The 12,886-nt window shown below is 42.6% G+C and overlaps 1 protein-coding gene across 6 annotated transcripts in view; it reads left to right on the top strand.

The window, feature by feature from the left end:
- The window catches only part of tcea1 (transcription elongation factor A (SII), 1), a 113,835-nt gene that overhangs the window by 7,610 nt on the left and 93,339 nt on the right, over window positions 1–12,886 (top strand). The window contains exons 1-2 of one of the 6 annotated variants that reach the window (XM_085992937.1): window positions 6,692–6,927; window positions 11,906–11,968. In XM_085992937.1, coding sequence (XP_085849063.1) covers window positions 6,868–6,927; window positions 11,906–11,968 — 123 coding nt within the window. In that variant the 5' untranslated portion in view covers window positions 6,692–6,867. Of the gene's footprint in view, window positions 1–6,691; window positions 6,928–10,622; window positions 10,666–11,905; window positions 12,019–12,708; window positions 12,788–12,886 lie in introns of those variants that run through there. The other 5 variants (XM_085992939.1, XM_085992938.1, XM_085992940.1 and 2 more) reach the window with 5 other exon arrangements.

Genomic DNA, 12,886 nt, shown 5'->3' with positions numbered 1-12,886 from the left:
GAAGTGACTTGATACCACTTCCTTAACAATAGATTCCAGCATTTTCCCAACAACTGATGTAAGACTACCTGGCCTGTAGTTCCCTGTTTTTTCTCTCCCTCCTTTCTTGAATAGCGCTGTTACATTTGCAACCTTCCAATCCGCAGGGACCATTCCAGAATCTAAGGAATTTTGGAAGATCCAAACCAATGCATCCACTATCTCTTCAGCCACCTCTTTTAGAACTCTAGAATGTAGGCCGTCCGGTCCAGGCGATTTGTCGTTTTTTAGTCCCATTAGTTTCTCTAGTACTCTTTCTCTACTTATATTAATTACGTTATCACCCTCATTAGACGCTTGGTTTCCCCCCCCCCCCCCCCCCCCCCATTTTTGGTATGCTTTTTGAGTCTTCTACTGTGAAGACAGATACAAAATATTTGTTTAACATTTCTGCCATTTCCTTATTCCCCATAATAATGTCTCCTGTCTCAGCCTCTAAGGGACCAACGTTTACTTTTGCTAATCTTTTCCTTTTTACATACTTGTAGAAACTCTTACAATCTGCTTTTATATTTCTTGCTAGTTATATCTCATTCTGTTTTTTCCCTTTTTTATTAATTTTTGGGTCAACCTTTGCTGGTTTCTGAAACTCTCCCAATCCTCAGGCTTACTATTATTCTTTGCAACATTATAAGCTGCTTCTTTCAATCTAATGCTATCCTTAACTTCTTTAGTTAACCACGGTTGGATCACTTCCCGTGGAGTTTTTGTTTCTCAATGGAATGTATTTTTGTTGAGAATTATGAAATATTTCTTTAAATGCTAGCCGCTGCTTATCTACCGCCATACCTTTTCATCTATTTTTCCAATCTACCTTAGCCAACTCTCCCCTCGTACCTATGTTTATTTAAGTTCAAGATTCTAGTTTCGGACTTAGGCAAGTCACTAACAAAATTAACGTGAAATTCTATCATACTATGATCACTCTGCCCCAGAAGATCTTTTACTATGAGATTGCTTATTAACCCTGTCTCATTACACAATACAAGATCTAAAATAGCCTGTTCCCTGGTTGATTCTATGACACATTGTTCTAGGAAACTGTCCCGAAACTGCAATGAGTTTTAGTTGTTTAGCAGATGATTAATTTTTACGTAGCTGAACTATAGAAATGGCCAATATTTTAATCATTGCTGTGAAGAAGCGAGTTGCCAAGAAGCCAAACATATTAGCTCTGTAGTGCCTATGTAATTAATTTTGGAGTCAAAATTGGCATCTGGCTGCACCCATCAATTTATGCAGAACATAACCTAATTGAATGGATAGTAAAACAGTTGCCATACACACCAATGGTTTTTGGAAAACTGCGTAAAGCCTATTTTAATGAGCATTTATTTTGAAATAGTTTGTTTAGTTATATGCAATATTTCTTGAGATCATTCCTAATTATCCATGGATCCAATATGTTCCATTCATCCATTATCCAGAATTGCTTCCAAAGTTGGAGATTCCTTATGACATCCAGTGGTCATCCAATGATTCCACTTTATCCGTAGAGTGCCCTTCATTGGTTTGTTTACAACTACATTCTACTGCTCCACTTTGTGCATCATTGCCTCTGACTCATCACTAAGTGAGTTCTTTTTAGTAGCTCTTGCTTGACCAAAGAAAATCAGCAGCATCTGAATGAATCTAGGATAAGTAGGAGAATGTATAATGTTAAACCGAGCACCAGGTCTAATAGTCCACGATCTTGATCCAGTCCATCCATTCCTCCACCCTCCTCACCTTTAGGATGCACTCTGACATGAACTCCCCATAGCAATTTTAGTGCAGACTGTCTTCCTTTTTAAAATTGGATTTCTACCTCTTGCCGCGGTAGTGGTATGTTCAACAACTTGCATTTATATAACGGCTTGTTTCAATGTGCTCACATCATGTTGAGCGCAACTCATGCTTCCAGTAGAGGCCAATTGGAAATTATGTTTTTTTTGCACCACATCAATATGAAATATTCAAGCTGGGTTAATTTATCTTCAAAGTCAGTGGGAAGTTTCTGTGCAATGCTATTGCTCCATCTAATAGACAGGACATGTCACTTCGGGATATTTTTACCCTCAACCCTTGGGTTTCCTAAACAATATACCCTTCGTTTTAGCCAGAGACATAGGCCCCAATTTTTACTTTGCCCGCCAGGCAGAAGTTAAAATGAGACAAGTCACTTACCCCTTCTGGTTGCCATCCCGCCGTGTCTCGATCTTTTGAACAGGCGAGCGGGAAACCTGGAAGAAGGAAATGGGATCCTCCTTTTTTAAATATGCAGATTGGGTCGGATGATGTAATCCGGACTCGATCTGCAATTTTAGTTGAAGCAGGGGAGCAGTGGCAGGTTCGGCGTTGGGCCAAACCTGTCAGGAGCCCGATTGTGAGACAGAAGAGGTCCAGCAGGTAAATCTAAAACATTTAATTTTAGGTTTCCTTGTGGACCAGGATAAACAGGAGTGCTTTCCTTGCTTCAAGTGTCCAACTGAGGGAGTGCTACACTGTCGGGTGCCGTCTTTCGGATGAGACGTTAAACCATGGCCCCATCTGTCTTCTCAGGTGGACATAAAAATCTTATGGCACTATTTCAAAGAAGAGCAGGGGAGTTATCCCCGGTGTCCTAGCCAATATTTCTCTCTCAGTCAACATCACTAAAACAGATTATCTGGTCATTATCACTTTGCTGTTTGTGGGAGCTTGCTGTGTGCATATTGGCTGCTGCATTTCCTACATTACAACAGTGACTACACTTCAAAAGTACTCCCGTACTCCCCTCCCCCCGCCCCCCCCCCCCCCCCTTCAACTGACAGCTTCCTGCTGCTGAACTCCTGCCCGCCGGCCAAGTAGTGTTTCTGGCTGGGTACGGGCGAGAGTTGGAGAACATTTATTCAAATGAAGCCCGGCTGGGCCGCCACGTCCCAGGACTCCCCAGGCGCGCCGCCCGCTTCAGAGGTCGCGCTAGCAACCTTTCCTTCAACTCGAAAAATATTGTCGGCTCTCCAAACTCAGACAATTCCTTTATCAAGAGATACTTACCCGTTTTTACTTGCAACCTTTTCACAGTTGCACGTTAGATTAATTTTCCTGGAACTCAGCAGCTCCATTGCCACACACTTAGCTGCACTGAGCAGTCTCAAGTTTCTCTGTTGTACTGGAGTTCTTTCAACAGACATGGGCAAAAGTAGGAGGGGCACAGTACGCAGGTTATTTTTATGAAAATTCATAGCTGTGTAGGAGAGGGTGCAGGCAGCAGTATTCTCTTACTGCCCCCCCTCCTTCCCCATACAGTATTGACCTGTGCCTCAGCAACTTTGCAACTGGTCCCATAGGAGGTGCATGACATCAGCCTGTGTGGGTTTGGGGAACTATGAGGGGGTGGGGGGTGGCAGGGGGGGAGATCTGCAGAGGAGATGAGGTCAGTAACGGTCTGGGAAATGATGGCTTGGTGTTCACTAGTGGGGTTGTGGTTCGGGGGAGGTAGGAGGAGTTGTCGGAGAGTTGATGTTCAGCCTACAACTGAAGGAATAATTAAAAGTCCTAGCCCTGTTCGGGCTACCCAGATCAGGCGTATTCCCCAGATGTTCACCTTTAACTTAAGTTAGCGATAGCCGAATTCCATAAGACACTTAAGAACATAAGAAGTAGGAGCAGGAGTAGGCCATACGGCCCCTCGGGCCTGCTCCGCCATTCAATAGGATCATGGCTGATCTGAACCTAGACTCACGTCCACTTCCCTGCCCGCTCCCCTTATCAGCTAGGAAACTGTCTATCTCCGTTTTAAATTTATTTAATGTCGCAGCTTCCACAGCTCTCTGAGGTAGCAAATTGCATAGATTTACTACCCTCTGAGTGAAGAAGTTTCTCCTCATCTCAGTTTTGAAACGGCAGCCCCTTATTCTAAGATTATGCCCCCTAGTTCTAGTCTCACCCATCAGTGGAAACATCCTCCCCGCATCCACCCGATCAAGCCCCCTCACAATCTTGTATGTTTCGATAAGATCGCCTCTCATTCTTCTGAATTCCAATGAGTAGAGGCCCAACCTACTCGACCTTTCCTCATAAGTTAACCCCCTCATCTCCGGAATCAACTGAGTGAACCTTCTCTGAACTGCCTCAAGAGCAAGTATATCTTTTCTTAAATATGGAAACCAAAACTGTACGCAGTATTCCAGGTGTGGCCTCACCAGTACCCTGTATAACTGAAGCAAGACTTCCCTGCTTTTATACTCCATCCCCCTTGCAATAAAAGCCAAGATTCCATTGGCATTCCTGATCACTTGCTGTACCTGCATACTAACCTTCTGTGTTTCATGCACCAGGACCCCCAGATCCCTTTGTACCGTAGCACTAAATGGGTCTAAAGGTTCAGGCTATCTCTCCCTAAAGGAAAGGAACGACTGAAGATGTTACCGTCCTCCAGATAGCACTTTTAACAAGTTTAACTAGACTGTAACCTTCTGGATATTATGAGGGTCCGGAATACCCCCCAGAATTCTGCAACTCCTTACAAAAGAGTGTACTGAAATTGGGTTCACGAGTTTATACAGAAACACTCTTTGAGACAATTCTAAAAATATATAGTATTATTTAAGAGCCGACATTCAGTTAACAGCTGTTGAATCAGTCGCAACATTAACAATTCAAAATACAAATAACTTGCATTTCTTATTTCTCAGATCCTTATTCTCAAATCTTTACGTCGTTACATTTCTTACTTATTTCTAAATCCAGATTATCCACCAAAATCAAATATCTTGATTACCCGAGACTCAAAGTAAAAAAATTACAGATGGTGCCGGTAAAGTTGAGAAACGCTTGGCCCGTTCAGCGAGTTCTGACTTTCTGTTTGAAAAGCTCTTATTTTTATACCCTTTTTGCAGTGGTTTATTCTTTGAAGTTCTCTGCTGATGTAAGCTTATTCATTCTCTCTGTTGAATGGTTTCTATCCTACTGTCAATTCAACTATTGCATGCAGAATTATGTCTCTAACTTTAGGTGTTTCAAAAACTATCATAAAAACAATATGACAGCAATGGTTTCTGTTTGATGTTATTCTTATCGAAGATTTTCCATTCAATTCTTAATATCACTTTTAGCTGGTTTAACAGACGTCGTGACTCCGTGGTGTTCCAAGTTCAATACAAAAACAATGTAATTGCTTGGTGCATCTATTGAAGTTATATCTTCAAAGTGTTCTTGTTGGTATCATATTTACTATGTATAAATTAAAGACACTTTGACTGAGTGTTTACTTGTTTTCTAGCTATCTTAATTGGTTTCATATTTAATCGTGTTTCCTGTTTTCCAAGTTTAACAAAAACTATTTGACCAGCAGGTGTTTCTTTTACTTGATGTCATCTTTTCAAAGGCACACGCCTCTTTTAATGTTTGTGTTTCTGTTCAACGTGTTAGCTTCTAACACTTTAAACTGGGTCTTCCATTGTGTTATTCCCAAACTCCAGACTCTGGAATTGCCAAACTGCCATTTCAATAGGGTCATTGTTTTAGTGTATTTAACTAATTCCCATTTTAAAGCTCGTTTGGTTTTTACAACTTTGTTATCAAACCATCCCATCTCAGAAGCCTGTTTTCTGTTCGCAGCCTGTGTCTCCAAGGCTTTCCAGACTTTTAAACCCAGTATATCATATATTAATAAATATCAGAATTCTGTTCATATTATGCTGTATCTTTCTGAAATATGGCTTATTCCCTCACACAACAGCGCCCCCTTTGTCAGCAGGTTCGATAAGAATTTGGACCTGAGAGAATGGAGCATTGCAAGTTCAGAGGGGTATAGAGGAGAGGAAGTGAGGGGAGCGGAGTAACTGACATGGTCAATATCACGCTGGCAGTTTTCAATAAAAAGATCAAGTGAGGGTAGGAGGGCAAAAGGTGGGTTTAGATGCAACAGAAAGGTTCTAGACAGGTGTTAGGGTCAGAGGTTGGGGAGAAGTTAGGCACAAAAGCCTCGATAGAAGAGCTCAGCTTCGTGTCAAGCTCAGAATTTGTTACGGTGAGGGTGTAGGGGGTGAAGCTGAAGCCGTTGTTGAGGACAGATTGTTTTGGGTGCGAGAGGATTATGAAAATATGGCAAGTGGTGAGATTGGAAGGAGAAATGCAGTCAGAGGAAAGTGAAAAGGAATGAAGCGAGAGGCTGGCATCCAAGAGTTGTTTAAGTTTGCAGTCCTTGTCACCTAACAGGAAGAAAAAAAGTTAAAGCGCCTGATGAGACGAAGGATGATGTGGAACTGAGGGCCAGGACAGAAAGTGAGGTTGTTAGTGCTGCAGAGAAAAGTCTAAGAGAAGCATGGGGTGGCACATGGTGGAGAGGGTGGATTTCATAAAGTGGTTAGAAGAACATTGAATATCGCGGAGATATCGATGACCATAGGTGGATCCAAAACAGGAAGGGTGAAATTTAAGTTGAAATCCATGTAGAATGAGTTAAAGATGAAGATTTACTATGCTAATGTCTTTTCAATGCATAGTAATTGGTTCCAGTCTGTTGATTAGTTTCCCTGATAGCTAGCTGGACCAAAGTGTTTATTTCCAGTAATCACAGAATGTTTGTGCTAGCCCCTTTGAATGATCTATGTGATTGACATCCTCAGCCTTTTTAGAGTAGTGGGTTTAATTAACAGCTTGTCTGAGGGTAAATACAAGGCATAGGTCTATGGGAGGATAGGGCCAATGATCCTTTGATGGATAGCTTTGTGGGCAGATAGTTCTGATTGTGGGCTGCCTGCCTCAGTCTATCTGAGGCCATTAGATACGATGCTGTCAGAAACTCTGTCGTAGCATTTTATTGTCTAAGAAGTGAGCAACCATGTTTAAAGGATCAGTTTTATGTTGAGTATTAGCACGACAAGTGTTTTTCTTGTTTTGATTTTCAAGGAGAATAATAAGGTGCGTAATTGCTGTAAATATATTGTTTCTACAGAACGCTGTTCATTTACCTGAAATTTGTCTGTTGGTTTATAGTCTGAGCTACAGTCTGATAGTGGGTATATTCTTCTGCCTACCCAAGACAAGGCGTTCATGTGGCGGCTTGTGATCAATTCCAGTGAGCTGGATTAGAATGGCAAAGTTTCTCTGTTTGACCCTGGGTCTCACTGCATTTACCTAGATATTGGACATGTAAAGCAAGTATTGATTTGTGGAGCACTCCAAATCCAATTACATGAGTGTCTAGTGACAGTGAATCCGAGGAGAATATCTCAAAGACCCCAAAAACTGTATCAAATCTGTGAAGCTTGAGGCAATTGATTTGTGCTGGTTGTACTCCTTCAGAAGTTGTTGTATGATGTCCCAGAACAGTCAAATAATGAGAATTCCCTTTTACTTCCGGTGTACAGATGAAATTCAAGACTTCCGTTTCAGTTATTGCAGTACACCTAGAGAAAAAAATCACAGACAACAACAACTTATATATTTATATAGCGCCTTTAACGTAGTAAAATGTCCCAAGGCGCTTCACAGGAGTATGCCGGGCAGGAGTGCGGGAAAGGCGGAGCGAGGCGAGAGCGGACCCTATTGTGATGGCGCCAATGAAGATGGCTGCCGTCCTTGTGGGCTCCGTGCGTACCAGGCAGCTAAGTGTCCTTTGCTGCTTGGTGCGCTCGGCCTGTTAAGAAAAAAGCATTTCACTGACTGTATTTGGTTATGTGACAAATAAAATTGAAATTGAAAAAAATTGAAAAAATTATAAGATAAAAAATTTGACACCGAGCCACATAAGGAGAAATTAGGGCAGGTGACCAAATGCTTGGTCAAAGAGGTAGGTTTGAAGGAGCGTCTTAAAGGAGGAAAGAGAAGCGGAGTGGTTTAGGCAGGGAATTCCAGAGCTTAGGGCCTAGGCAACAGAAGGCACGGCCACCAATGGTTGAGTAATTATAATCAGGAATGCTCAAGAGGGCAGAATTAGAGGAGCGCAGATATCTCGGAGGGGGGCGTGGTTGTGGGGCTGAAGGAGATTAGAGATAGGGAGGGGCGAGGCCATGGAGGGATTTGAAAACAAGGATGAAAATTTTGAAATTGAGGCGTTGCTTAACCGGGAGCCAATGTAGGTCAGCGAGCACAGGGGTGATGGGCGAACGGGACTTGGTGCGGGTTAGGACATGGGCAGCCGAGTTTTGGATGACCTCAAGTTTACATAGGGTAGAATGTGGGAGGCCAGCCAGGTGTATGTTGGAATAGTCAAGTCTAGCTGTAACAAAGGCATGGATGAGGGTTTCGGCAGCGGATGAGCCGAGGCAGGGGTGGAGACTGGCGATGTTACAGAGGTGCAAATAGGCGGTCTTAGTTATGCCACAGATATGTGGTCGGAAGCTCATTTCCGCGTCAGATATGACACCAAGGTTGCGAACAGTGTGGTTCAGCCTCAGACAGATGTTAGGGAGAGGGATAGAGTCAGTGGCTAGGGAACGGAGTTTGTGGCGGGGACCAAAAACAATGGCTTCGATCTTCCCAATATTTAATTGGAGAAAATTTCTGCTCCTCCAGAACTGGATGTCGGACAAGCAGTCTGACAATTTAGGTACTGTGGAGGGGTCGAGAGAAGAAGTAGTGAGGTAGAGCTGGGTGTCGTCAGCGTACATGTGGAAACTGACGCAGTGTTTTCAGATGATGTCGCCAAGGGGCAACATGTAGATGAGAAATAGGAGGGGGCCAAGGATAGATCATTGGGGGACACCAGAGGTAACGATGCGGGAGCGGGAAGAGAAGCCGTTGCAGGTGATTCTCTGGTTACGATTAGATAGACAAGAATGGAACCAGGCGAGTGCAGTCCCACCCAGCTGGATGACGGTGGAGAGGTGTTGGAGAAGGATAGTGTGGTCAACCGTGTCAAAGGCTGCAGACAAGTCGAGAAGGACGAGGAGGGATAGTTTACCTTTGTCACAGTCACAAAGAATGTCATTTGTGACTTTGATGAGAGCCGTTTCAGTACTGTGGCAGGAGCAGAAAACTGATTGGAGGGATTCAAACATGGAGTTGCAGGAAAGATGAGCACGGATTTGGGAGGCGACAACACATTCAAGGACTTTGGAGAGGAAAGGGAGGTTGGAGATGGGGCGGTAGTTTGCAAGGACAGAGGAGTCGAAGGTTTTTTTTGTGGAGAGGGTTGATGACGGCCGATTTGAGGACCAGGGGGACAGTATCTGAGGAGAGAGAACCGTTAACAATGTCAGCCAGAAAAGGAAGTTGGGTGGTTAGCAGTTTGGTGGGAATAGGGTCGAGGGAGCAGGAGGTGGGTCTCATGGACAAAATGAGCGCGGAGAGGTCATGAGGGGAGATCGGAGAGAAACTGGAGAAAGATGCGAGTTCAGGGCTAGGGCAGGGGGAAACCTTGGAGGAAGTTTGGCCCGGTGAGCTAGGGGAAGGAAGGGACGTGGCAGAGGCAGCTGAATGGGTGGTCTCAGTCTTAGAGACAAAAGTCCATGAGCTCCTCACACTTGTTGTCGGAGATGAGGGGGGTTTAAGAAGACGGTTAACAGTGGAGAATAGAAGCTGGGGGTTTATCTTTGAATTCCAGAATGATTCTGGAACAGTGAGCAATTTTGGCAGACGAGAGCAGGACCCGATAGTGCTTTATGTGATCCAGACAGATCTGGCGGTGAATGGCTAAACCAGACCTGCTTAGCTCCATAAATGTGACTAATAAATTTGACTAATTCATACTCCGATTCAATTAACCTCATCATATCTCATTTGTAAAGCTGTCTAGTGAGTTGGTGACATTTGGAGTAGTGGTATTGTTTCTTGTATTGATATATTGTTTCTTGTGTTGGTGTATGTGCATGACTGCACATTTAGCCATTCCAGTGTGTATCTGCAGATACAAATTAAGCGTTTGTGATGGAGGGATTTATTTGATGATCTTTGACCTCCAGTATTCTTTATACAGTACTTCTCAATGTTGAATCAAACTACTACAGATCCGGTACAGTAAAGTAGGGGCTGCTTCCTGCGGCTTTCCAGTTGTGGATTTTGCAAAAGGGTTTGTATGACTTGGCAGCGGCTAATTTTATTTGATATGTATTTGAAGCTGTAGTGTAAACAAGGTTCGTTCTGAATCTGAAAAAGTAAAAGCACATGATCTTTTTTGGGCTGATACAGTTGAAGGGCAAAGCTTTTCTAAAATAAATGCTTGGAAGCAATCTATTTACCTTAACGAGTAACTTAATAGTTACGTAAGGCACTGAAAACATAAGACTAGGTTTTTCTATTGCAATGCAGGTTAGCTAGCATTACAATTAGAAAATCTAGACTATAATGCATAAGTTGATCTGTGGCATTACTCACACATACTTTTAATTTGGAACATGTGTGTTGTTTAGTTGCTAATCTGGGCTTCCAATTTAAGGCAGATCAGGTAATACTTTTGGGGAAGTGGTCTGAATAGGTCCTTGGGTCAATTAGTGACCATTATTGTTCAAAGTTTCTCTAGATTGGCAGCAGCTTGGCTTTTCTCGAGGTCAGGAGAATCAGCACAAAATGACTGGCTTTTGTTCTTTACACTTAGATTGTTCAGTTATGATTTGCTGGTGTTTATATAAAGTTTGATGTTGGACACTTTTATGTAAAATATGTACTCAGTAATTAAAAATACTCAAAGTATGTGCACTTGGATGTGCATTTTTCCAGGTAACAAGCACTGTAATTTTTGATTCAGGGTTGTTTCAGACTGTTACACTAACCAGTGGACAACAGCATGAGCTGCCAATCCAGTGGGTGCTGAATGTGCACCTGCGCTACAAATTTGTGTTTGGCTCGTATGAAATACCAATGTGCAACACAAAGAGAAGAATAAAATGGCACAGGAGCACCGAGGGCTCCAGCCAACATAAATGTGCCTTCTCTGCAATCCTAGCATGCTTGGTGTCGCATAGTTTTATTTTTTACTTAAATTGTTTATAAATCAATTAAGTGCAAATTATTTAGATTCATGTTCCGTCTGCGAAACATGTGACATAAAAACTGCATGATTACACCTTTTTGTTTCACAGATTATTTTGATACAATCTGAAATCTGCACTTAAAAATGCTCTAAAATGGGACAAAATATTTTGTGATGCCAGTAGCTGACTATACAAACTGTATTGTATACTATTATTGATCCTACCATGTTTATTTGGTAGATGAGTAATGCGCAACTTGTCGCTTTATCTATATTCCTAATCAACCTGTTAATTTAGTTAATCTAGACATTTTTTCCCTCGCCTCCAATCCTAACTGTGATTTACTGCAGTGTATTATGCAAGAAGGAGGTCTAGGACAAAGGAGAGAAGAGCCCAGTTCTAAAAGGACAGATAGTGTAAGAGTTAGTATTTGAGATGAGGAGATATATCTGGGAGATTAGCTGAATTACTGGGACTATCAAAGATGTATAGAGGCTGATAGACAATTTTTAGGTCATTCTGGACATAAAAGGACTCGATTAGTGCTGGCCTGATGAGTAGAGGAGGAGCAGAGCCATTTGCACTCGCCTGGCATAATGATCCTAGTCAGTTTTTCCAGTTGTCCTGATTTGGGCAATTGTGACATAACAAAGCACGACTAGCTCTCTTAACAAGTACTTGAAAACAATTTGTTGTTCTGATTAAACTCTTGTCTGGTTCAAATTCATCCTAAAAAAATCCCATGCAGAGATAAGCAGAACAATCTCACAGTACGACACGCTGACACCTTAATTCCGAGTGGAACCCAACAGTGTGAAAATACTTGTTAACGTTTCTTTCTATAGTCATTTATCAACTAAGATCATTCCACAAACTTTCATTTGCACTTTCAGTATACTTTTAACCTGACTCGGACAGCAAAATGGGTGGCTATTCAGTCCCTCTGTATTCTTGCATTTTAAAAAGTACCTTGTGTTGTTTTGCAGGTTGGAGCCTTGGACTTGTTGAAAGAGCTAAAGAGCATTCCTATGAGCTTGGAGCTATTGCAGGTATGCTGTCTTGGAAACAAAGTTGCAACAAAAACAAGAATTGTGGGAAGGTAATAATAAGCGATGTGCGTGCTGTGCACAGTAATGGGTCGAACCGTTGCATTTATCTCAAACTGCGCTGCTGCATCCTTTAGCTGCTTTGGCTCCACACCCTGGAACTTTCTCCCTAAACCCTGGAACTTTCTCCCTAAACCCCTCCACCTTGTTATCTCCCCATAAAAACCTCTGCTTAATCTACCTCTTTGTCCATGCCTGCGCTCGCCTCCCTTTACTCCGCTCGCCTCCCTTTACTCCGCTCGCCTCCCTTTACTCCGCTCGCCTCCCTTTACTCCGCTCGCCTCCCTTTACTACCAATCAATGTCCATTTTTGCCTCCGTGATGGACCTTGGAAAGTTTCACTACATTAAAGGAGGTAATTTGACTGTGCAATAGTGTAAAATGGGTGATAGCGAATCGGCAGCACATTTTACATCTCTCCTGATATTTATTTCCATTGAAGTCCTTGGGAGAGACGTAAAATGGGCTGCCCATTTGTTATCGCCCGTTTTACGCTATCGCATAAATTCAAAATCTACCCCATGGTGCTTAATAAGTGCAAGTTGTTATTGAGTGCAAGAGCATCTACCTTTACTATCTGTCTATTGTTTTTAACTCGTCGGTTCATAATTGGAGTTGCCATTTTACCGAGGACCACTATATACATAAGAAATACATCAAAGTCTTTGATATTGTCCCACCAGAATCTACTGAATTCTACTGTGAGGGCATTAAGAGTCAACCATGTAGCGTGGGACTGGAGTCACTTGTAGGCCAGACCAGGTAGGGATGGCAGGCTCTGCTTTGTGAGCCAGTCGGGTTTTTATGACGATCATGATTATTTTTCCTGGTGCTAGCCCACAATTGACCTGATTTCAGATT

The sequence above is a fragment of the Somniosus microcephalus genome, chromosome 7, assembly GCF_052327205.1.
Source record: "Somniosus microcephalus isolate GS21.2 chromosome 7, FLI_Smic_1.0, whole genome shotgun sequence".
Taxonomy (NCBI): Eukaryota; Metazoa; Chordata; class Chondrichthyes; order Squaliformes; family Somniosidae; genus Somniosus; species Somniosus microcephalus.
This window is presented reverse-complemented; position numbering and strand designations above follow the sequence as displayed.